Genomic DNA, 25523 nt, shown 5'->3' with positions numbered 1-25523 from the left:
GAGAAGTGAAACAAATGCTTTGCAGTTTTGGCATCCATGAGTCCGTTAAACCCTGTTGGATCTTTTTTCTTTCCAGTCCCCCTCCACACCCCCTTACCATTCTCTTTGTTTCGCTTTTTAGCCTCTGATACTTCCTCATCTTCTCTCTCAAGAACAGAGTCTCCTCTCCAACTGTTTGTATCTTCTCATCTTCCTCATCCTCATCCTAAACCAGACACCTTTGTCTGGCCCCATGCAGCCTCTCCATACTGTGACCAAGTTCCTGAGCCCTGTTCACCTGCTCACTGTAAATTGGCTTTCTATTCCTGATGAGCATGTTTGTGCTGTATTATTCTGATAATCTTCACAGCTGATAAACCGTGGTTGAATAGATTATGTTTCAACAGTGTCAGGGAAATCTGGCCTTTCAGCTGTTTTTTATTAAATACTGCATGGGTTTTAAGAGTTTCATCAGAGAAGACTGTTTTATTCATCCCAAAAGATGTAAAGCTACAGAAATATCCATGTTCTCATGGATGTTACAGAGAATTATAGGTGTTCAGTGAAAGAGATTATTGGTCAAAGCTGCTTTGTAGCATTTACAGACGTAAATTATTTCCAGCGCTGGCATCTTTTGCCTAACAAGACTGTCCCTGCCACAGAATCTCCTATTATCTGGACAGTTTTTAATAACTTAATTTCATAAAGCCTTTAACTAGTTATAACCAAAACATTCCCTAAAAATTCACATGAAAAGAACCATTGCCTAAATATCAGTGTATCATGATGCAGGTAGGCCATATTGGAATGATTTGGAGGAGGCATTAGAGCAGTGAAAATCAGCATTCTGCTGTTTCAAGTCAAGAGCCTTTCTGTTAATTGAAATTATGCCAGTTTAAACGAGCTGTAAGATCAGTCTCCATGGTGTTTAAATACAAAGTGTACACTAATGCTGCCAGAGTAGTTCAGGTGGCAGGGTAAAATCAACGTAGTTTTTCAGCCATTACCTTTTAACTCCTTTTAATTTCTCTTAAATTGTCCTTCACTCATACCTTTATAAATAGCACTTCTTTTGTCACTGGATTTACTATAATCTGATCTTAATTTTGACACCTAGTCTTTAGACCGGTTTTATGTCAAATATATTTATTCCAAGCCTAATGTAGCAAATAAATCTTTACGTATTAGCAAAATTCACTTGTTAAATAGCTGACATGAGACCAGGGTTTTGAAAACTCTAGCTCATATGTAAGCCTGTAACTGTAAGTGCCAGGAAATCTGTGTCCTACAGAAGTTCGAGTCTGACTTCCTTGAAGCATTTGAATAACTGATTGGCTGCTATTACAGGTTTGGGTGTCATTGAGCTGAGCTTCTTCAGACCTATGCTATAAACAGTACATCCCAGTTAACATTAAATTACTTGTTCTTGTTCTTTGCAAAGCTGTTAGTAAGAACCTACTCAAGAATGAAGGTGAACTGAAAGAATGATGAAGCCAAAGCACAGATTCCATTATGTGAAGCCAAAGTTTTCCATTTCCAAGCTCCGGTATCCTCAGGGAAAGGAGCTTCTACCATTTGTATGAGAAGTAGCAGAACCATGAAAAAGAAGAAAAAAGATATTGGAGTCCTTTGTATGGTGTCAATAATTAATGAAAGTTAAAGCTCTCTGAGTAAGGAGCAGTTTCCCTAGATGCCTATAGTATGTTAATATAATTTTAGGGGCTGAAAATCTCATCTTCGATATATTGCTCAATTCAATTTTTTTTCTAGTGAAAAAAGCCAAGGGCATTTTGTATTATTGACTTGACTTCCAATTTCTGTTGAACAGGAACATGCTTTTAGAGTTGTAGCATCTTATTTAGCTTTTTTATCTTTTGAAATCCTGTCAACCTGATTTACAGTTTGAAGGTTATCAGAAATCCTTTGACTTTCTTACAATTTCTGCCTTATATATCTCTATGTAACATTTTTTTCTTCTTACCTTGGATTGTAATTTGTGGTTTGATCTATCCAAAGGCAATCCATCAGATGCTTACTTTCATGGGGTTTACTCCCTTTTTTCAGTTTGTAAGTAGTATTGACTGTGCAGTTCTATTAATTTCTGAAGGACTAAAATCACCTTTTCCTTTAGCACAAGCCGTACATGTTTTGTCCATCAGTAGTTGAAGCTTGTTAGTGTGTAAAGCAAGGCTGATGCTCTTTGCCCATTCAGTCACCCTAAGGGCTGTAATTTATGAGACCTGAATGCACTCAACTAACACTTGCATTTAATAATTAAAGAGGCAGTATTCATTTCTAGAGGACTGCAAATAAAGATATATTAGGCCGGTCTTGTGTAACACAATGGCCAACTGCCAGTACATTGTATTATAGCGCTGCTGTTCCTAAAGAAGTACGCTGATCCAGAACACAATACTGCAACTACTGACATGACTCATAATAAGCTACTACTTTCTTTTGTGGTGCAAGTTTTGCTTGTAAAATATATGAAGAGTACATTTTGAAATAATGAAATTATTAAAACAGACTAAATAAGAAAGAATGAAGAATATAGATCTATAAATAACTGCTGTTTTAGTCAGGATATGAATTAATATTCTTTTTCTCTAAGTGATTACCTAATAAAGCTGTGTTCATAGCATTCAATTGTATTTTTCATTGATTACTTTACCTTTGCATAAATTTTTTGGGGTAATACAGGAGATCAATTTGGTGAAGGAGAAAAAAGTAAGAAGATACATAAGCCAACATGTTTGACAGTGACTAAGCACAGAAAGTCTTTTTCAAAGAGCTGAGAGGATGCTTTGTGAATGATGCTGTCCTTACTTGACTACTCTCATCTCCATGCACAACTTTGTAGTAAAAGATAGGATAGCTTTGTGATTTGTGAGTGTGAAAGGTATCTCAGACTCTTAATGAATTTTAGATGAAAAAAATTGTGAATTTTGGCTAAATCTGCCAATCTGTCTTATCAAATGCATAATTTCAAGGATGTATTAGTCCTGCAGAAGGTGCTGCCTCTTTGTATTATGTAATTGCTTTTCTTACAGTTCTCTGTGTGTCACACCACTAATGTTCTTACTTCCAGCTCTTTGAGTGCATGTAAAGTTGAGTCACGGGGGTTTTCATCTTTTCTCCTGCATGAGCATTGGAGTTAAAGCATTTTTTTCTTTATGTAAATATTGAAATGTTTATAATGGGATGAATGTAAAACTATTGAGTAACATTCTCTTTTATGGTATAAAAAGAAATCCTGCCATAGTGGTTTTGTGAGTTGATATGAACCTGTTCCATGAAGGATGACAGTCTATTCTATTACTCATTTTCAGAAGGCAAATTGATGTACATAGCAAAGTGATTTTGTTTTTCTCAAAGCTGTCATGCCATCTAGGTCCTGATAGAGTCCACATATTAGTTTATGTCCATTACACTGCATTGTGAAGAGTTTATGTGGAAATGACCAAGGAAAGAACTGAAGAAATCATGACATCATTTCCGTAGGGTGTGTGGTATTTATAAATGGTATTTAATGGGTGAGTTCATGTGGACTCTCGTGTAACATTTACAAAAAGCCTGAAGATAATAAATTGAATACGTTATTCACAAAAGTTTAACTGTAGGTGTGACTTGGAAAAGACAGGTTGCTGTGACATGACAACTTCTTGGGTAAATTGTTTTTGTTTAAGTCTCTTGTTAGGTTTTCTATTTCAGACTGAGTTGAAACATTGAATCTGCAGCATGGTTGTTGAAGATAGGATGTAAGCATGATGAGAAGAAACTAGACTCTGGGCAAGTGCCATTATAGGACTTGAATGGGAGGTTATACCTTTTTGGTTTAGGAACATTTTGTCATGGTTAAGACCTTCTGTCACACTTTGTAGTGTGATTGTGATTCCAGATGTTAATCAATTTAACTAGTGAATTCTAGGTCTTGCAAAGACAGTCCCTGTTTCACACTTGGCATTTTTAGTATAAACAAGCTTCAGAACAAAGCTAAACAAATGAAAGTGAGTATCCAGGATCTATTTTGGTGATATGTTAATTTTCCAGGCCTCATGATTTCCATTTCAAAATAAATATTTGCTGCTTGTGTTATTTGGAGGGAATTTTTTTCTTGAATCTCAAATGACATGCTCTAACAGCAGGTGTAGAAGTTACCCAGAAAGAGCAAAGGTATTCTTGTGCATGAAAGATCATTAAAATTTTAAATGAGAAATTGCTGCAATTCTATCTGAGCATTTGAAGGAAGCTGCAACATAGTGAATTGGAAGTGAAAGTGAGGATATGTTTGTGTTTGGCTGTGGGTCCTGACCTCAGACCAAAGAAAGCCAAATGCAGATAAGACGGAGACAAGGGAGCAGAGCTGGTGACAAAACCAGCAGGGAACCTCCAAATAAACTGGCTACATAGGATCTATAAAGCCTCAAGGAGACTGTAAGACATACTTGTTACCCTCAATTTCTCACAAGCCACTTTGTATCTTTACCAGTTGTAGCTGAAATTACTGTAGGTTTTAGAATTGTCATGTGAATATAAAGATCTGAACCTGTTAGGACATCCTTGGTTAGGACAAGATACAGATGAGTTAGTTCTAATATGAAAATACTTGAGTAAAGTTTGAAGGAAGGTAGGAAAAAGCTTCTTAGTGCACAAGATCTTTAAATGGTGTTTAGTTTATTAAATGAGAAGTTTACTAAATGTGTTTTAACAAAAAGAGCCAGAAGAGAGTCAGATGACAGCTAATTGTGCAGTACTAAAGAAGTATTTAGGGCCTTATGGGTTAGAGTATTAGCATGAGTGCAATGTCCCTGAAAGTTGCCTGATGGGCCATTGCTTTGTATATGTGTGTGTTTTCTTCAGAGAACTAATTGCTGCAATATGTTAAGGGATACCTTTTTCCTGAAGAGAAAATATAAACAGTTTGAATAATACCACTTCAAAGAAAAATTTTAGAAATACTTTTAAACTTTTTTTCCTCTTTTTATGCCACTCTATAAGGTCCAGGGTAGGAAGCACTCAGTATTCGCTCTGTTTAATCTTAATACAGATGGCACAGAAACTCGTAAGAATCTTATCACAGTATAGTTTTTTTTTAATAAGTAAATTGGTATTTAAAATGTTTTAATAATGTATTATTAAGTGTGTTCTATGTTAAATACTGGAAGCTTAAAATCCAACAGCACACTTTCTCCATGAAATTACTTGTGGCCTGGCTAGCAGCCAGAGTCCTTGCTTTAAATAATAAAAAAATACAGGCTCTTTTTAACACTAAATTGCATACTTGCTTTTCCAAAGGAAGAGGTTAGATGATCTCCTTTATGGCAGTGAATTGCACCTTTTCTTTACAAATTGTTCTGGAGAGAAGAAGGTGCTTTCACTATTAGTCCCTGGAAGGCTAACAAGTGCCAGGCTGCACTGATGTGCTGTGCAGAAATGGCTGTCAGACAAGAACAGGGTTACTCGTGACTGCTGCTTATTTTTGGTACACTTGCTAGTATTTTTCTTATAACACACTCCATGTGCTTCTTGCTTAGACTTCCCTTTTAAGTTTCTTCTGAATTTAAGCTTTAAAATAGGGGAAACAAAAACTATAGTGAATGTTCAGCTGTGGAGGCTGGACTTTGAGTTGTTTCATCAGCCAGTAAAAAGGAAAGCAAACTCTACTGCCAGAGACTGTTACAGATATCCAGGGTAATTCCTTGTTCATAATGACATGAAATGCTAATTATGTCCTGTGCTGCTTTTCCTTTGTTTCTTTCAATTAAGGGAACTATGATGCATATTTTCAGACTAACTTCCTCTTCCTACTGATCTGTGTACCAGGAATTTCTGGTGCTTTCTGGTTTGTTGGTTTATCTCGTCATACTTAAAAATGTATGTTTCATGTGACAGATCTCTTCTCATTAAAATTCTTAGAAAATCTGCCATATTGAGTGAAGGTTTTTTTCATTTCTTAACTTGTAATGATGAGGACAAGCTTTTGGGATGCAGTTCAACTTGTACAAGATTCAATAATTTCTTTTGGAGTATCTGCCATAGTTGATCATTATGGATATAGTGATGGAAATAGACAATTTCTCATCTGATACATTATGGAATATTTTACTGCCTTTATTTTTTAATCAGGCCTAATCAGTATGAGATTTTGTAATTTGTAATTATAAAACAGCTAGAGATATCCTGAGGCTTAGATGACAAGAAGGAGTGTAGTTTAAAACATTCATGGTCTTGATTTTAAAAAAAGTCATGACTAAGTATGCTGGCAGTAATTGACTATCCAAAGTACAGTTGCCATTAGATATTCTCTAGTCATAGAAGCTTTTTAATTCCAGTACTTTGAAAAGGTTATTATTTGCCAATGAAATTCTAATCTGACTTGGAAATGATACATTTTATGGGAATTATCCTTAGTATGCTCTGGGAATGTTTTCTATGCAAAAAAAACTTTGTGGACTTTTTTGCCACAAGGTACTTTAACTCAGCCTTCTTGATTAGGCAAGTTATACATTCAGTGCAGTTTAATGGTGTACTTGTGATAGTGTATGTTGTGATCACTGTGTGTATTTTAGTTCTCTTTTTTGTTCTGTTATTATTGTAAAATAATCCTCTAATTGCACTCTGTGGAAAGATGTAGTTAATACTAACATCAAAGTGAATGCAGCAACCTGAAGACTACAGTGTGTGATACCATCACAAACCTTTTTTGGATTGCACATTGCAGAAAAGAGGTGTCAAGTTTAATAGAGAGTATTCATAGTAACAACCCCAAAAAAAGTCAGTTACCAAAGTTTAGTGTGTTTTTATATAGATTTTCAGACCAATGCAAAAGCTTTCATAAGAAAATTAATCTGGCATTTTAAAAAATTCTTCAAGATGGTAAATGTAAATTAAAGATTGAGTTTGGGGTACAGCCTCTTACGAAAAGGGTTGCAATTAAATGTTTTATGCCATGTATATGGCCTTCATTATTTCTGTGCTGGTAAATTCTTTTTGTTACTTCTACAGGTTCAGTCCATGCCACATCAATAGCAGCTTCCAGAGTGGAGCAAGCATTGTCCGAGGTTGCCTCTTCCCTGCAAAGCAGTGCCCCCAAACAAGGTCCCCTGCATCCTTGGATGACTCTGGCTCAAATATGGCTACATGCAGGTATTGTGATAGTAACACTTGTTTTTTATGCCCTCCCCTTTATTGCTAGGCTAAGGACTTACCAAAATCTGTTTGCTTCATTCAGAATCTGTTATCACTTATCAGATCATATTTTTTCCATGTGTGGGGCACTAAAACAAGTCAAGAATAAAAAGCATGCTTGAGTTGCTCTGTGTGTAAGATCATTTATGAAAGATAAGGCGGTGGTTTAGAATGTAGCTGTTACCAGTAGAGTCATGTTTTCTGTAGAACAAATACAGTACTCTCTCCCTTATCCCTGAAGAATTTAGTTTCTGAAGTACCTAGAGTATCTTAGGACTTGGAGATCTAGGTCCTTGCAGACTCACAGAATATTCTGATTTGGAAGGCACTCACAAGAATCATTAAGTGCAATTCTTAAGTGAATGATCCATGAGGGGATGGAACCTGTGACCTTGGCATTACCAGCACCATACTCCAACCAACTGAGCTAATCCCAGGTCACTGATTCCATCAAATGGAAAAAGATGTTTGTAAGATTTTTTACTAGAGTTCCTGTAACTACAAGATTTTAAAATAGAAAAGAAATACCTCTGCATGTGTAGCGAAAGAAACAGTAGTAATCCTACAGAGCAACCTGTCCCTTCCAACTCTGATAATGAGCCTGAATTCCATTCTTTTCCTTCTGGTTTCATTAATGTTAAAGATTCAGGGTTGTTTGTCTAAATGTGGAGTCATGTTGAGTGGATTTAGTATTCTTATGATGCCTCAAGCTAACTGCAGTATCACAAGTAGCTGTTACATAAAATTTTAACCAGAAAATTATGATCCAGTGTATTTTTATACAGTTAAAAATGTATAACATGAAATTGTTTTCATTGATAGCTGGATCAGAAAGATGTAATTTAGAAATCAGCCAGCAATTGTTATGCTTTGTTCTGCTTTCAGAGCATTTTTCAGTGACATTTTTTTTCTTTCGTGTTTTCAACTAAGCAGTGCTTTATTTAGCATTTTTATAGCATTTAAATCTACCTATTTACATCTACAATTTTGTGGTGTGAAAGTCATTGCAGGGTAATGGCTCCCAGTTATAAATGGTTTAGTGGTTTAGAGAAAAAGCCCAGAAGATTGGAAAGAAAGCAATTACAGTGATTAATAATAGTGATCTCATTTGGGCTACTCAAAAGCAACACAGATTAGAATAGGGCCAGGTCAAACAGGGTGTAGTAAAGTCTCCTGCTCTGCATTGTGGCAGCATTGACTTTAAATATTTATAAACTGCCACAGATGACCCTCTACAGTAACTCTTAGCATCTATAATGCTGATAATTTCTCAGCCTTCTGTGGCAGCTTGTTCCACTATTTATTTTCTGTTTGGTGGGGGTTTTTTTTGGTTTTTTTTTTTTTTAATGTTGTGGGTTGTGGCGGTTTTGGTTTGCAAATCTGAGTTTCTTCTTTCCCAGCCAACGCACCAATTAATGTAGTGGGTTTAGTGCTGGCCAAATTCCAGTGCACTCACTAGAATTATTTACTCATTTCCTGCTGTGAGATAAGGATTAGGAGGAGGCTCAGAACTTTAAAGGGTATAAAGAAAACTTTATTAACAGAATTAAAAGATAAAATAATAAGAAAATCAGAATAAACCTTCAGAACACTTCTACTCCTCCCACACCCTCTTTTCTTTCTCACTAACAACGTAAAGAGGCAAAACCTGGGACTATCAGTCAGTTTACCACCTCCAAAATAGTCTTTCTTCAGTTCTCTTAGGGACAAGAGTCTCTCTTGCTGTGTCATGGAGACTTCTCCTCAAGAAGAAAAAAAATCCAAGACTTAAGATAAAAATAGCAAACTAGAAAGAGTATTCTGGGGTTTCCAACAGCTATTTAGTTGCAAAACCTGATACACTTAGAAAAACAACTTTCCTGAAAGAATGCATTTAAAATAATTTAGGTAATAATTTCTTTTTAAGATGCAAAATTTTTTTAGGAAAATAGTCTTTATCTAAAGTGAAGCTATTTACAAATAAAGCACATGTGACAACATCTAGTCATGGTATGATGAAGCAAGAATCATTAATTGGTCCTGACATTCCTTCCACAGCTGAAGTCTACATAGGAATTGGGAAGCCTGCTGAGGCTACAGCATGTACCCAGGAAGCAGCTAATCTCTTTCCAATGTCACATTATGTTCTCTACATGAGGGGTCAGGTGGCTGAACTTCGAGGAAACATTGATGAAGCCAAACGCTGGTATGAAGAGGCCTTATCCATTAGTCCTACCCATGTGAAAAGCATGCAGAGGCTGGTAAGTGTTGAGCCCGTTCATGAGCAATGTCATCTCAACTGGTCACACTGTACTGTGAAGTCCTGACTTGGTGTAGGTAACCTGTAACTTGTGAGTTTTAGATCTATATTCTTATTACAAAATGCTTTGGAAACAGTCTTTCCTGGCATTTATTCTTTGTGTGTTGGGACATACAAAGGATTTGTAGGCCGTAAGACTGTTTCAAGCCTAGTAGAAACTATTGAAGAGGAAGCAGTTTGCATCTGCCTAATATTCATGCCATTGGGAAGTGGAGGTGGTTTATGGTAAGAGAAGAGTTGGATACTGTACAGGAAAGACCAGTCATTTTGGTATTCTGAAATAAAAGTCAATTCATAAAATCATAGAATGTTTTGAGTTGGAAGAGTCCTATAAGGATCATCAAGTTCAACTCCTGCGCCTGCACAGGACATTCCAAGAGTCACACCGTGTGCCTGAGAGCATTGGCCAAACACTTCCTGAACTCAGGCTGCTGCTGTGACCACTGCCCTGGGGAGCCTGGTCAGTGCCCAACCACCCTCTGGGTTTTCCTGATATCCAACCTAAACCTCTTCTGACACAACTTCAGACCATTCCTTCAGTCCTGTCACCGTCCACAGGAAAGATCAGTGTCTGCCCCTCCTCTTCCCCTCACAGGAAGCTGTAACTGCAGTGGGGTCTCCCCTCAGTGTCCCCCAGGCTGAACAGACCAAGTGACCTCAGCCCCTCCTCACACAGCTTCCCCTCAAGGCCCTTCACTGTGCTCATTGCCCTCCTCTGGATGCCTTCAGTCCCTTTATATCCTTCTTACACTGTGGAGCCCAAAGCTGCACACAGCACTCGAGGCCACACCAGTGCAGAGTACAGCTGTTTTCTGCATTCTGCCTGTTTATTGATTACCTTTGTGCTATGTCATTTCTTGGGTTTTTGAAAGGTAGAGAATCAGTCTTGCCCCTAAATGAATGTATAGCTCTAAGTACAAAGGTACCTTCCCCAGTATAAACATATGTTTGTTTATATACTTCATGGATACATACATGTATATATTGTGTGCTTCTATGTTAGGAAAATTACTTTTAATCCAGTTTTCTTCCAGATAGAGCAGAACAGAACAACTGAAGTCAGCTTCTTACCCAATCTTTTTGTTCAGAAATAGAAACTGGTTTCTGCCTAGGTACTTATGAATTATTCAGATAAATTTCTTGTGCATCCCTGAGGGAAACATATGAGACAAAAGATCAGATAGGAAGGCAGCACAGAGAAAGTTTTTTGTTTCACCTTTTTCAGCATTTCAGGATATTGGAGCCTGCTGACAAATGCCAAAAGATTGCCTTTCCTGAAGAAGCAGGCAGTCAATCTAAAGCAGTGTAACTCAGTGAAAATGAAAGCTCATGTTTTGCTGCATGTCTTTTTGCCCCTCCTCTGAATGCACTATTGAATAAATAGTCTGTAAACACACAGTGCTCTTCAGAATGACTGAGAAATTAGCTGTCTAAGAGACATGTGTTGTGAGATGAAAATTGCTGGGCTTCCAATCCAGGTTTCCTCTTCATGAGATTTTCTGTTGAGTCCTAGCTTGAAGGTAACTGTTCATTTCATTGGATTGGACAATCCTTTTTAAGGATTCTTATAATTTAATATTTTGTTTCTAAGAGCTTTTTCTACTGTTCTGCACCTTTTCTACTCTAGGATGATGTTTTGAGTAGATTCTGAGAGATTTATGCTGCTTAAATACAAATATTGCAGACGTATGCTATAAAAATACTTGTCTGTGTAATTTCATGTAGGAGAAAGTACAAGCTTCTGTATCCTTCTTGACCTTTTGACTATTGCAAAAAGTATTTTAATGAGGAAGCTTGCAGTGTTTACTCTTGCCTGTGTGTACAGATGAATATCTGTACATCCCAACACTTTGTTTGTATATATTTACCCATTTATTAGTAAGAAATATGATCTCAGTGGCAGGGGAGCTATCACAACAGAAATGTGGAGGTACCAGCCTCTATGACAACAGCTCAAACATTAACTTCTAATATTTGTATTCACAATTCTAAGCTGACAGTTGGTTTATGAATGAAAGTTCTGTGCAAAAAACTCCTTTATTTTCTGTGATTAATTTGATATTTAAAAATATTTGATATGGCTTTCTAGCAGTGCTTAGAAAGTAATATCAAATGCAACTGTTTCCACATAAAAGTTACCTTAGAGCCTATATTTATTTAATAAGTTTTGGTGAATTTCCTTTTGAGGGGCAAATACTGAGTATAAATCATAGTAGCTTCATGTATAAAATGCAACAAAAAGCAAGAAAGATTTAAGGATGGCATGAATTCTAGCATGTCACATCTGTATCTAGGCCTGCTTCTCCAAGTGAAATTACTTGAAATATTTGAATTGGAAATCAGTTTGGAAGTACTTTCATTTGTTTTTATTAAAATTTTAGAATGAGTGACACCTGCCACTCAAGAAAATTTCCTGATGCTAATGATTTGAGAATCTAGATCTTTGATTTGAGAGTCTTTGTAGTTGTCCAGAGGGGGGAAAAAAAGCTAAATAAAATGTATGTTTCAATCTGTATGAACAACAATAGCATATTGGGAATAGGAGTTTTCTCCTTTTATAATCCATGGTTTTAATGAAGTTACATCACTCTGGTAAGAAGGATGAAAACCTAAACTTAGAAAAATTTACTATTTTTCATATAACATTTCATACAATATTTTTACCATAAGTCTCTCTAAGTACCTATCCTGAATATGATCTACTGTTTCTATACAGAAACAACCTTGTTAATTTAAATTACTGGAGAACTGTGTAAGCAGAGATCAGAAAGGTTAGTTTTGTGGCTTCAGAAGTGTTGCACTTCTTCCTGGGAGTTACAGCATGTGCTGTGCTTTGGAGTTTCTGCCAAAAGACTCCTGCATTTGTGTCTCATGCAGATCCACATTCTGTCAGTGTGACCATGAAGACTCTGCAGAAAGTCTAGTGTATTATCTGAATGAAATTGCTTTCTATTGGCTGGCATCATCGTTTTTGCAAAATTACAATATTTTTAAAGAAACAATTTCTTACTCATTTTGCTGCTGCCTCTAAGGTCTTCACAGATTTACTCCTGTTTCAAGAGAGTTACTAAAATGAAAACCAGGAGATCTTGATGATGGTGTGAAAATTGGAACAGTTAAGAGTGATGAAAGAGATCTGTTTGCCAACAAAATGATGATCACAAATGGGAGGGTTTGACAGGGAAGGTTTTTACCTTACTAATGAAATGCCTAAGACAATATAACACCAAATGTTGGAGTCTTGATCCATGAGTAAATGAAAAATGGTTTAACTGTATTCTGCTCAACTAAACCTGGGAATGGAGCTGCTTGGGCCATCCTGTTGCATTGCCTAAGATGGGAGCTATTCCAACAGAGAGCTGGCTGCAGGGGCGGCGTGCTCCTGTTCCTGCTCACTGCTATTTCCACCCCTTCTAAGATGTTGGGGGCCTTATTAATTAAATCAGCCCAACAACAAAACTAGCTTTTTCCAAGGAGAAATGCTCTTTAAATTCTCTGCAGTTCCTTGTGGAACTAAATTATTACTAAATTATTATTCCCTGCACAGTTAATGTTTTAATCCATATATTCATTTAATTTATTTTGCTGAGCAATGCTCATTTTAAACTCTGCCTTATTCTCAGGTGCTATTTTTTCCTGTTTGTCACTAACTGAAATTTTCTCCAAGGCAGAGGTTATGCCAACTTGCTATTTGGCTAGCTCTGACTGTTCACAAGATGTCAAGAGGGAAGCAATAACATGTCAGTATTAATTAGGTGTACTTTACAGAATTCTTTTGAACAAATGCAGTGTCCTTTCTTCTTTTTAAAGTTTGTATAGTGCACTCAGAAAAAACAACGTGAACTTGTGTTCTAAAGCTTTGAAATGCTTTGGTTTGTTTTCTGTATTTCAAATATTTTTTTCTCACACCTAATGAAATTTAAAATTTTCTTTAATTACTTAATTTTTAAAAGATGATTTACACTTCAGTGTCATATACCTATGGTTATCACCTGCCTGATTTTGGCCAGAATGGATTTATTTATACAACTTTCTCCATTTTCCCTACCCTTTATCACCACCTCCAGATTTCTGCATTATTGCTGCCTTCCTGCTTTTCTCATTGTTTTCCTCCCCTGCAAAAAAAAAAAAAGGAACAAACATTCTTTTATCTTCTGCAGTCAGAGTGCTGTTGTGGAAAGTAGCCCTACTGCTGATGTCTGGAAACTCCTGAAACAGACCATCATTCACTAATGCCTGAGATGGCAATGAATATTTCAATCCATTGTCCAGGAAACAAATCTATGTATTCTCTCTCAGGCTGAAAATTTACTACTTAAATTTAGCTTTGAGATGAAATAGGTATCCAGCATTTGTATGCTGTTATAAATCCCAGAAGACTGTAGTATTTCCTGAATATAAAAAAAAACCACAAAAAACCATAGCACTTGCCAGTTAATTTTATTAGGAATTTAGGTTCTAAGAGCAGAAAACTAAAACAGGAAGGGAGAAATTACATAAACAATTTGCTCATGTAGAAATTAGTTTTCAAAAAGCAATATCTTAGGGAGTTACATTTCCTACTTCACACTGTTAGATACCTGTTAGTTTCCTATGATTATGCATAGCTAAACCAGATCTCATAAAGCTTAAATTAACTATGTGTGCTTTAACTCTCAGTTATAAATACAGTTATTTATTTCTTACTGTACTATACTGACTTCTTATTTTTTTTTTCAACCCAAAGACACTGCCAGAAAGAAGTCTGGTACGTATGGGTTGTGTGTGTTTGTGAGCCTGTCACAGATGTTGAGTTGACTGAAAAAAAAGGAAAGACAGAGAATACTTTATAACATGAATTCAGAACCTGTTTGAAGGGGTCATGGGAGTTAAGGAAGAGAAACACAGTCACCCAAATAACTTTTTTCTTTCAGTAATTCAGTATTCTCATGTGGAAAACATTCAGTAACTCATTCGATTTTCATCCTCAGGCCCTGCACAGTAATATTGTTGGTTTGGGCCTCACAGGTTTGTCCTAAGCACCTTGTGCTGGTTCTCATGGGTGGTTTGGGTTGTAAGTGGTTACTACAGAGCTAAATGCTGATGCCAAATTTCAGTGCTCCTTTGACTCACTCTCTAAGTGCATCCTTATGCACAGGGTGCTTGACGAAGAATGGAGAAATTAAGGTCATTGTTTTGTTAGATTTGTGTGTAAAATGTTGTGGGTTTGCCCTTCAGAAACTTCAAAATCATTTCACAAAAAAGTAGAGAAAGCAAAATACGTTTGGACAAAAACTCACTGCTCCTTATAGAGTGCATTTTACTGTGATTTGACCACATCTAAACATCTAAATATTTCAAGTGATTGCATTCAGCACCCTAAGAAAAGAATGGCCATTCTGCTTCATTTTGAGGTGGAAACCATTGAGTTCAAAGACCATTTCGATACATTTTAAATACATTTTAAATACTTCATCTGCTGTGAGGCACTCATAGGCTATATTCTCTTCTGTCATGAAAATATTATTTCCCCTTTTAGCCTTACAAGAGAAAACCATCAGTGCTTGGTGCAGTAAAAAATTGCATAAAATCAACTTGTATGGTCATTAGTGCTTGATATATATTACAGTGGAAATCAAGGGGAAAAATTAGGGAAGTGTTTTTCCCTGTTTGTTCTAATGTTATTTTATTTTTCAATTGAGATCAAATACAGCACTTAAGTACTTCATACTGACTTGGAGAAAGGTTAGTAGAATTTCTTAAGTCCTACATGCTGTATCTGAATTTCACAGTACTCTTTTAAATCAGATCTATATAGGTTCAGTATTTGACAACAATAACTGCTACAAATCTGAGTTTAAACTAGAACCTGGTTTCCCTTTTGGAAACAGAAAGTGACTGTAGGAATTTGCAGCACTAATTGTGTTTATAGCTTGAAGCACTGAGCTCCCATTTATTCAGGCAAGACTGTGTTGATGCCCTGTGAACTGTTGTTCTGTATGTGGAATTATGGGGCTGATGGTATTACAGATCCTGCTTCATAACAGACTTTCTTTTCACATGACTCTGTATTTACTCCAAATGCCTTAAAGCAGCTGTGACAGGAGCAGACCTTCCAACAAGAAAATACCTCCATTCTTGGATGCTTTTCACCCTGTGATTGCAAGCTCTCTAAGGTCTCTTCAGCTCCTCAGTGCTGTTCTCAGCTGTCAGCCATTCCAAGAGGAATTCTGCAGCTTGCTTAAATATTTGTTTGGTTTAGACAATCTGAGGAGCAGAAGATGCAAACGGCAATCTGATTTTGTGCTGCATACACAGTGGTTGCATTGAGTGGAACTGGACTCATATGGAGAAAATAAGCTGTTGAGGTGTACTATTTATTGAGAATCTAGTAGCAATGGTTAAGGCAGCTTTCTGAATACAGAGAGAAACTCTTTCAAGTAGAAATTCCAGGAAAGTTAATTTAAAAGTAGACCAAAAAACCCACCCCGAAACACTTAAAGGCTCAGAAAGCTAGGCTGGTTGTTTGCTTGGTTTTTTTTAACTTTCGGGGTTGTTTGTTTGGGGTTTTTTCCTTTTTTTTTTTTTTTTGATTGTAGGGGTTTTTTTAGCAGAAGGATTTTTGCCTGCAATCTCAGCTTTAAATTTCTGTTTTCATGTTATCTGTGTGATAGATTTTTCCACAGTTTATCTATTCAGGCACAGCTTGCCAGAAACCATTTTATCACTTCTGTTTGTTCCCATTTTAAAAAGTGGAAAATTAATTAGTGGCAGATGCTGGCAGAAGGAAGGGATGCTTTGGCTAGAGTTACTGCTCTTTATTTGGCAGGTCACGAATCATTCCACTGTTTTATTGTATTGTGTGGAACTGATAAAATTTCACCCACCAGATAATTCATGACAATTTGCTGCTGAAGCAGGTCAGTCTGCAATGTGCAGTATTACTCCAAAGTTCCTTCTCTTTGCTTGGAAGATTTTAAGAATCTTTGTTTTCAGTTTTTGAAATATAAAGTAATGTTCATCTGAAGCTTTGATTCACATTTTATAGGATAAAACCTTTGAATTGGGTTCTGTTATCAAAACTGAGCTATTATTAATTCACTTCATATACAACCATGCAGCTATGGATCAAATATTATAATTTAGGAAGTAGCAACCAAGTATAGTTTCAATTTAAGGAAAAAATCCAAGGATCACGATGGCCCGGTCTGGAGCAGGGCTTTGGTTTTCTAGACATCATAACAAAGCACCTGAGGTGGGATTCCCTGCCCTACACTGTTTCAGGTAATTGACAGGAACAGGAGCATGATGAGATAGCATTTGTGTGATGGTGACAGTATTTTAGATGCACATGTAAGATGCATCCACTTGCCAAGAGTTTGTGGGGGGTCTCACATCTTTGGAGATACTTAGAATCTGACAGCCCTTGGCAACCCACTGTAGGTAACTCTATTTCAAGTTTGGCTGTACAGAATCTTTAAGTTCCCCTCCTACTTCTGTCATCCTGTGATTCTAGGAATGCAAGCAAGGCAAGCTTTGTAGATAGAGGTAATGATTTGTGTTAGGAAACATGATGGGAACACTTTGTGGACAAAGTCTTGTTACATTTTCCTGTTATGCAAGACTTATTGTATTTTTACCAGTGGTAAAAATCTATACAGCACAAATTTTGCTCTTCTCTTGTTTCCATGGTACATTACCCATAGCAATCATGGAAAGAAGGTGCAAGAGATTCATATACCTTTCTCAACTGATGTCACTCATCTTAACTATATGCATATAAAATACCCACATGTATGTATCTGTACATACATTCTGTCCTACAAATCTGCCTTAATATTTTGGATACATCTTATTGTCTTTGCATACAGAAGTGTCAGTAGCAAAACAGTGCAACTGAAAACCCTCAATTGGGACCTCCAGAAATTAGGTTTTTGGGCTTCTGTCTCTCTCAATGTATTTCTTAATGATCTGCGTTGAGGCTCCTATAGGCAGATATGCATCTAATATTATTTAAAGAAAACAAAATGTTTATTACTCTTTACCATTTTTACATGGGAAGTATCTCTCTTGTAGTACTAAGTAGAGATGATAAAGAGCCAGCAAGATTGTAAAAGCATCTGACCACAGCATAATGAAAAATTTCCTTTTTTGGGCTTTTTTTTTTTTTGGTAGGTTTTAGGAAGGGTAACTCCTATTAAAAGTCTTTCCTGAGTCTTTCCATCTTCTTATGCCTTTTACCCTCTGAAGGGCTTACTACATTAAAGTCATTGACAGATGGGTTTTGTTGACATCCCTTTTCCTCTGTGCTTTTTTTCTGGGTAACTGGCTGCCTAAAATAGAATGTAAAACATACAGACTTATATTAATAAAAAATATTAACAAGGATGACTAATTTAACATAAGGAAAATGTCAGTAGTCTTAGTAATTCAGGAAATGACCAGGAGGCCTCGTGTCAGTGAAGTGCTAATAGTTGTTCTTGATATTTAAGTTCTCCTTATTTTCAAAAAAAGAACAAAAAGGAAAAGAGAGAAGGCATGGAAAAAATTGAAAATGTGCGCTCTTCCCTGCTATCCTCTGTAGTCCCTTTTCATAGATACTTGCTGGTGCTTTTTTGCATGGATCTCAAAAGTTCTATTTTTATTTTGCTCCATGTAATTGCCTTTCAATATGAGAATTGCTTTGCAAAACACTTTTTAAATTAGGTCATTCTGCTGAAGTATGCACTGAGCTAATTATGATTATTTTGCTTCCCTGGGCATTTTTGTGCTCATTGAATTTATTAAAGTATATCTGGGGCTGAGAACTTACACAGCAGTAAAAGCTATGTAGCACCTGGTATGCTTTGCTTGTAGGTAACATCTGGCATCTAATCACTTATAATTGAATTTCATATAATTAATAAAGAAATATTGTTAAGGATTGGGATGGGGTGTGTAAATATAAAGAAGGTGAAAAAGGCTTTGAGAGAGTAGCCATCCTCATCTTTAAATGAACAAGAGATATTTTATTTTCCTTCTCCTGAGAAAGGTTCTGTTGTAGAATTCTGTAGGTGAGAACTCTTTAGCTACAGGTCATTTGAAGCCTGCAATCATTACACATGTTTTCTCTTTTTTTTTTTCTTTTCTTGTGCTGCATAACTTTGCAAATTGGTGAAATATAAGTAAGTGCTACCATCAACAGCAATCTGAAAGAGATAAACCATTCCATGTGGCTTAGCTGAGGTGGTGAGTAAATGAGTGTCAGAAACTTGCAGCACCATGCCAGGTGTCTGAGCCCTGACTCTTTCTCAGTCTCTCTTAGAATGACCTATTATTATAAACTGGTGCAGGAGTTATCAGTGCATGTATTTTGCTATAAATCTCATGCAGTTTTCAGTGCATTTCTATGCACTGGTTAAATGATCTTTTGCTTTTTGCTTTGTATTTGTCACAGGGGAGCTTTACTTGCTTTGGCAAAAGCTATTTCCTGAGAAACCAGACTGCTCTTGAGAGGAGCAGAAGTTACCTAATCAATTATAATTATTTTTTTCGGACTAGGAACTATACACAACTTGTTCTTGAAAATTGTGCTTTATCTTATCAAGCAAAAAGTGTCTTACCTTCATGCAAAACTAGAGATCTGGAAGCAACTGTCCCCCAGGAAATAATTTTAATCCTCATTTTTGCAGGGTTATGTCAAGCAGCTGTATTCCCCAGATAAGTTGTCTGCTCTGGTTCAGTTTTTTCTGCAAATCCCCTGTCTGGAGCAGTCTTCTTATGTCTCTCTCTCCCTCTTCAGCTCATCTCATTTTAAATTTTATTTGAACACCTCTTTTCCATTTGCTGAAGCTTAGCTTCTCTGCTAGCCAGTTTTATACCTAAGCAGTAATTCCCCTATTCCCCTGCTCTCGAGTCTACTGTTTAAAGATGAGTTACACCTTGCACTTTGGAAGAATTCAACCAACTTACTATGTGTGAATAGCATAATATATTTTCTCTAAGATTAGATTTCTTTTAAAATAGACTGTGTTTTCTGGTAGCAAACTTGTGCTAGATGGAGTTAGGGAATTGGCCTTTAACATTAGTGATGGACTATATTTTATGTCAAGTTATTTGTTTAATTTAGATGAACAAATTATTAAAGAGAAAGTTATTTTGAGGAGCTTTAATTTGTGGGAAAATCTGAAGTGGTTTTGTGCATCTCTGAAAACTGTGTTTATTTTGAAGGTGTGATGATTATTTTTCCATTATTATTCCTATTAGAGTATATTCTCTTCAACAAGTAGCAACAAATGGCATGAAGAAAATTCTGTGGTGATACTATTCAGAAATCTGCCATCTCTTGATTTCTCAGCAGGGAGAGGAGACATGCTCTCTGGCCATCTTGTGTACTTCATCTCACTGGAAAAGACCTGACTGCAGATTTAGAGTTGTTAATGCTTTTAATGCTACTTCTATCATGGTAAACAACATGGTTAAGCTGAGATGAGTGGAAAAATACATCATGAATGAGAATAAGTAATGATAAACTTGAAAACAGAAAGCTGTTTTCAGCTTTCATCACTTTTTCAGTCAGCAGTACAGTGTTGATCTGCACCTTTTAAATTTTGATACTAATATGTGTGGACTTTATAGAGAGCCAAGAGGTAAGGGCTCTTTAGTTTCACCAGTTAACCATGACTCTAGTCTGTATGTTTTGTTAAAACACTAGCTTTGCTTGAAACTCTTGGCATTTGAAAAAAAAATACCATTAGTTTTAGTTATTATATTTTCAGGCATGAATATTTAAGTATCTGAGGAAATTTGGAAGAATAAAACATAACTGGCTAAGCTGAGCCATCTGCAAGTGTTATGGCAACTAAGAGTTGGTATGTCAGAGAGTAAGACAATAACTCCAATCTTTTTTACTCTTTTTCTAAATCAAAAATTTCGATATTTTTAAAAGGTTATAGTATTTTTTTCATAATAATTTTGAGTGCTCAACATGTTAAGTTTCAAATATGTTTGGCCGTGAACATGTATTCCCAGTAAGAAATGGGGAAACTGAAGTGTAGGTGCTGTGACTTACCTGGCTTTAAATACAGTACAAACATCCTGATTTCTCATTCTGAACATCACATTCATGGGACTCACATTTAATTCCTGTGATTATTTTTTCCAGTGTCTTTGCAATGTGAAGAAAATAATTTTCACCATAGGCATCTCCAATGTCAGTCTTGTATCAGTATTCCCACTGCCTGCTGAAAGGAGCCTGTGGAGTGTCTTTTGTGGGTTTTGACTTGCAAATGATTGGCAGACTTTTAGGAGGACTTTCCCTTATGATATTTAAATTTAGTTCTCTCACGGATGGACCTCCTATTAAAATGTAGATTATTAAATCAGTTCTATCATTGAAAATTATACATTTGATGGTTCTTGCCTTTGCCTGTGGAGGAGATCTGTGGCAGCTCCTTGATAGCCATTCAGCTCAGCTGTGTAAAATGAAATCCTTGTGTGTATCATTCACTTTCAATACTCTTAAATAATATATCAATTCACTTACCTACATCTCTCTCCCAGTTCCTTTATGGAAGATTTGTCAATGTTGGATTTGCTCAATGAATATCTTATTTCCCAAGTCATTGCAGCTGAGATGCTTGGTGCAGGAGATGGCTGGATAGCAGACTGGTTCAGAACTACCTGAGCCATCAGAACATTGTTTCTGTGATTACTTTTGCTCTGCTTTTGATAACTGAGTTAAACATTGCACTGTTTTTTAGTAACATACTTTTTTAGGTGATAAAGGTAAACTACTTCTATAAATCTTTGTTTCTTATCTTACATTTTTACTTGGTAGTAAGATAAAATTCAAGAAAAGTTAACTTCAAACCATAACTAAATATAAAGTACATGGATATAGAAATCTAAAGGAAAAAGGAATGCTGCTTTTATACAATTGCTTTTTATTATACAATGAGAGGTTAGTTTTTCTTAGGTGTTCTGTTCAGGTCTATGCTTTGGTGCATCTTGCTACAAATGAGAATCATACCTGGGTTTGAAGAAAAACTAATTAAGTCTTAATTAACTCTTAATCCTCTTTTATGTCCTTGGGGAAATTGTAGACTATTATAGTCCCTAACTTGAATTGGTGAGCACAAATGTAACTCTGGAATGTTTATTTGTGTGTAACCAGAGTCAGTTTTCTCTGTTATGTTGTTTGTGTGCTTATGTAATTACCATTATATGCAATAAATACCGTTTGGGTAAGACTTTTCAGGCCAGCTTTTCCCTGAAGAGGGATAAAACCCTCTGGGGAAGATCAGTTTGGTAAGAAATGGCAAACTATAACTGTGCTCCTGTTCTGTGATTAGTAGGAGGTAAACAAAAGAGGGCTGATTAATACCTTGAAGTGTGTCACAATGGTTGTGAGTATATACTACTGCCCAGATGTTGAGGTTGAATGTAGTTTTGTACTAAGATGCACTTATTGGAGTCTTGGGAAATTGAGAAAACTTTCTGCATCACACATTACAGCTTCTTTCTGCAAATCTCTGATGTGTAGTTTATACATGTGTGGCTTTTTCACTAATCTCAGAAATCCTGTGTTTTGGTAGATGCTGGTGTGATGCTTCAAGGAAGGGGACTTTCAAGAAATAGCCCTTAAATTAGATTTGAAGTTGATTTTAGGAGGAGCTTTTCTTTCTTAAGAGCTGGTATAGAATTGAAGGAAAAAGCAATATTAGAAAAACACTGAGTTAAAATGGAGTGCTCATATTCAAGAGGCACGTATCTATACAGAAAGCATTTGACCTGGAAGAAATCTTCAGTCTTTCAGTACTGCTCAGCTGAACAAAGCAAAGCAATTCATTAGCAAAGCACTTACTTGGCAAAAACATGAAAACATGTACATTGTTCACACTGTTGAAAGCTAAGCCCTGCAAGGAAAAACACTACCCAAAACCACTTGAACTTTAGTAGGCCCATTAGGATGCAGATACTTGATTTTTTCTATTTTTTTTTCTAAATACTTTGACGAAAAATCGCAATGTAAGTGAATTTACAAATGCTTCTTTTATGGATGTATCTGACATTAACATGTGAGTTCCAATTTTTTTCTGGGTTCTAATTAATTAGTCTTTAATCAGATTTGTTGCAACTCAGTGTGTTCAGTCTTCCTCAGCCACTACTAATACACTGTTTCCATCTCACACATTGAACTTACTACTTAAGACCAATATCCTTAGGAAATCAGTCATACAAAATCATTCTTTAACACTTTTGTTTCATCTGGACAGAAGAGGGAATGATGAAAAAAAAAGGTTTGTGCAACTATTACAAAAATAGAGGCAGGAGGAAAGACTACCAACACTTTTTCATTATTTCAGATTTTTATTAGGTATGAGCAAACACACAAGAGTGTTTGTAAATTCTCTGCTGCAGTGAAGTAAGGCACAGTCATTAGAAACCCAAGCCAGGCTTCACTGCAGTCAGTGCTGTTAAAAGTTGATGGTTTAAAATTATTCCAGAACATAACATAATGTATTGTGCTACATTAGCTTAGTTAGCTGTATTCCTGCATTGCATAATATGTTTAGATGAAAGAGTGAATTATGTGTGATGTAAAGACCTTATCTGTAGAGGGCTATAGAAATAACAAAAAAATCATGTGGATTCAACATTTCTTCTGTACAATATGCCATGTGAAAATGGTTTCAAAGCTCTAAATCTACATGGACAAAGGTGGTGTTAGGTATCACTTTGGAAGAATGCTTGCCACCTAAGAATACTTGCCATCTATCAGAAGTGATCTAACCTACTAAAAGAATGGATTTTGCCCTGGCTTCTGAATTAAAATGTCCCTGATGGTTAGTGGGTTTTGCTACCTTAAAATAAGTATTTTAAAATAAAGACACAAATTTAAAAGTACATTCTCTCATTTAAAAACAAAGCAACCTTATTTTCTTAATGGGTGCAAGTAACAAATTAAGGCAGATATTGTCATGTGTTTACAAATGTTCAAAAGATGAGCAGGTGAACCTCTGTCAGCTGCAAAGTCATTTCAATTTCCATTTTTCCATGATCCTTGTTACAGTTTGTCCTGACAGCTGACAATAGCTTCTTTGGGATTCTGTCTGGTTTTTAATTTATGACCATTTGAAAAAGTGATAGCCACACTAGTGTTGGAACAGATGGCTTTGTGAGGGTCATGGACCCAAAGATTTAGCAGAGGGCTATGAAATGCTATGACACAAGGCAGTCTGTGATGCTGCTTTGTTATATTAACTGAATGCCTAGCCACAAGTTGGTAGGTTACAGTTGCCAGAAATAACTGGTTCTGATATAAAGTAGAAAACAGTATGAAATGCTGTCAGATCTATTAAAGTAATTGACATGTCAAACTTCATTTCCTTTAAAATTGTGATATGGTAGTATGAGCAGCTGGTGATCTCTGGAAAATAAATGAGGTAGCTTTAGTTTGGCCATCCAAACTCATCTCATTTGCTGCAGAATCAAAGCCTAAGCTTCAAAAATTTAGGCATGTGTTATGAATAGGTGTGGTCTTTCTGCCATGTGGATTACATTTTATTTAATATAAGATTTATATCTGAATATTTTTGTGAAGATAAATCCATGGATGTTTAACACAATAGCTGGTAGGAAATGTTTGTATCTCACCTCAGACTCAGCAGCTCACTTATTTCCAGAATTCCCACCTTCCCCACCAAACCCATGCTGTAGTTCTTATGCCATGAAAATCCCTTGCTTGAAAAGTGGAAGCTGCTACTCTGCATTTCAGCTCTTTACTCAGAGAGCATTAACTTCCCAGTTTGCTTACTCTGATCAAATCCTAGCTTTGTGGGGGAGTGCCTTTTCTGTCACTCTTGTTCTTCCTGCCAACTCTGCTCCAGTGAACTAGAAAAGTGACTCAAATGGACAAGGCTCTTACACTCGGGGAAGCAGGGCTCCAGTTTATTCCAGCTGCCTGTCAGCTGAGTAGTAAACCAAAGGAGAGGATGAGGAAGAAACTGCATTTGGAATTACATTTTCTCTGCAGATTCCAACCTTGTGCACTAATTTATTATACAGTCTGAAAAATGTATTTCAAGAGCCATAAACCAATGACAAAATATGATTTAACAGGCAGTGTCAATCAGAACAGTGATGGATATCCACTTACAAAAAGTCCATAACTGCAAGTCATATTTTGCCTCCATCTTCAACAGGAATGTAAGATTCATCGTGGACGGCAAAGGTAAAATTAACAGTTGAAATGAAAGTATGGAAATGATGGCAAGTACTTGCTGGTGGAAGAGTATGAAGGAGTTGACCAGAATTCTGGAAGAACTAGTTGATGGAATAACTGAGGCTTCACTGAATATTACTGGATTTGTTAACAGAAAATTTTAGAATAGTTCATGCAGTACCTCTACTCAGTGAGAAGAGTTGCATGACAAAGGCCAAGTTTGACTAAAAGTGAGACTTCGAGACCCTTCAGTGAAAGCAATAAAATCATTTTCGTAAATGCAAGAGCAAGACTGAGTATGGAAATGACTGGGGAGGACAAAGAGCTGGGGTTGTACTTGATCAGAGCTGCATCTCAATTGTGCATGAGTTGGCTGGGCACAACATGAGACATCATCTTGTCCCTGTTATCAGCATCATCATCTTGTTAAGAGTGCAGTCTCACCTTTTGTTTTGTAAGCCTACAGATTCTCCTTCCCTTGTGGAATGGCGGTGTTTGTGCTCCACTGGTTGCTTTAGGTACCCAGAACAGAGGCTGCTGTGCCCAGTGAGACCAGCTGGGGCTGGTCTGTGGGGCAAGGGAAGCCTCAGTGTGCACTGAGGCAGGGGTTTCCCTTTGGTTTCTCCCAGGCTGGGGCTGTGATTCCCTTGTAATCCTGAGTGATGTGACTGGATGGCAAACCCAGTGTGTGGCTTGGTCAGTGCCAAGGTGACTGCACGGCACTGTGGCACTGGAAATGTCTGCAGCATTTTCTGGGAGGAGTAGGAAACTTTAATAATAACACATGATCCTTGTAAACATGAGAGGAATATGCATAATCCAAATAAGGCTAAGTGGCATTGGCACTGGAGCAAGTGAAAACAAACTAGCTAG

The 25523-nt window shown here is 36.6% G+C and overlaps 1 protein-coding gene across 4 annotated transcripts in view; it reads left to right on the top strand.

Moving 5' to 3' along the window:
- The window catches only part of TTC7B (tetratricopeptide repeat domain 7B), a 103826-nt gene that overhangs the window by 67247 nt on the left and 11056 nt on the right, over positions 1 to 25523 (top strand). For 2 of the 4 annotated variants that reach the window (XM_014311864.2, XM_031066179.1), the window contains exons 17-20: positions 122 to 286; positions 1996 to 2046; positions 6985 to 7125; positions 9205 to 9407. In XM_014311864.2, the coding sequence (XP_014167339.1) occupies positions 122 to 286; positions 1996 to 2046; positions 6985 to 7125; positions 9205 to 9407 (560 nt within the window). The remainder of the gene's footprint in view (positions 1 to 121; positions 287 to 1995; positions 2047 to 6984; positions 7126 to 9204; positions 9408 to 25523) is intronic. The other 2 variants (XM_031066178.1, XM_005417835.2) reach the window with 2 other exon arrangements.

Source organism: Geospiza fortis, unplaced genomic scaffold, assembly GCF_000277835.1.
Source record: "Geospiza fortis unplaced genomic scaffold, GeoFor_1.0 scaffold23, whole genome shotgun sequence".
NCBI classification, from domain to species: Eukaryota; Metazoa; Chordata; class Aves; order Passeriformes; family Thraupidae; genus Geospiza; species Geospiza fortis.
Note: the sequence above shows the minus strand (reverse complement) of the source record. Positions and strands in the feature narration are given on the sequence as shown.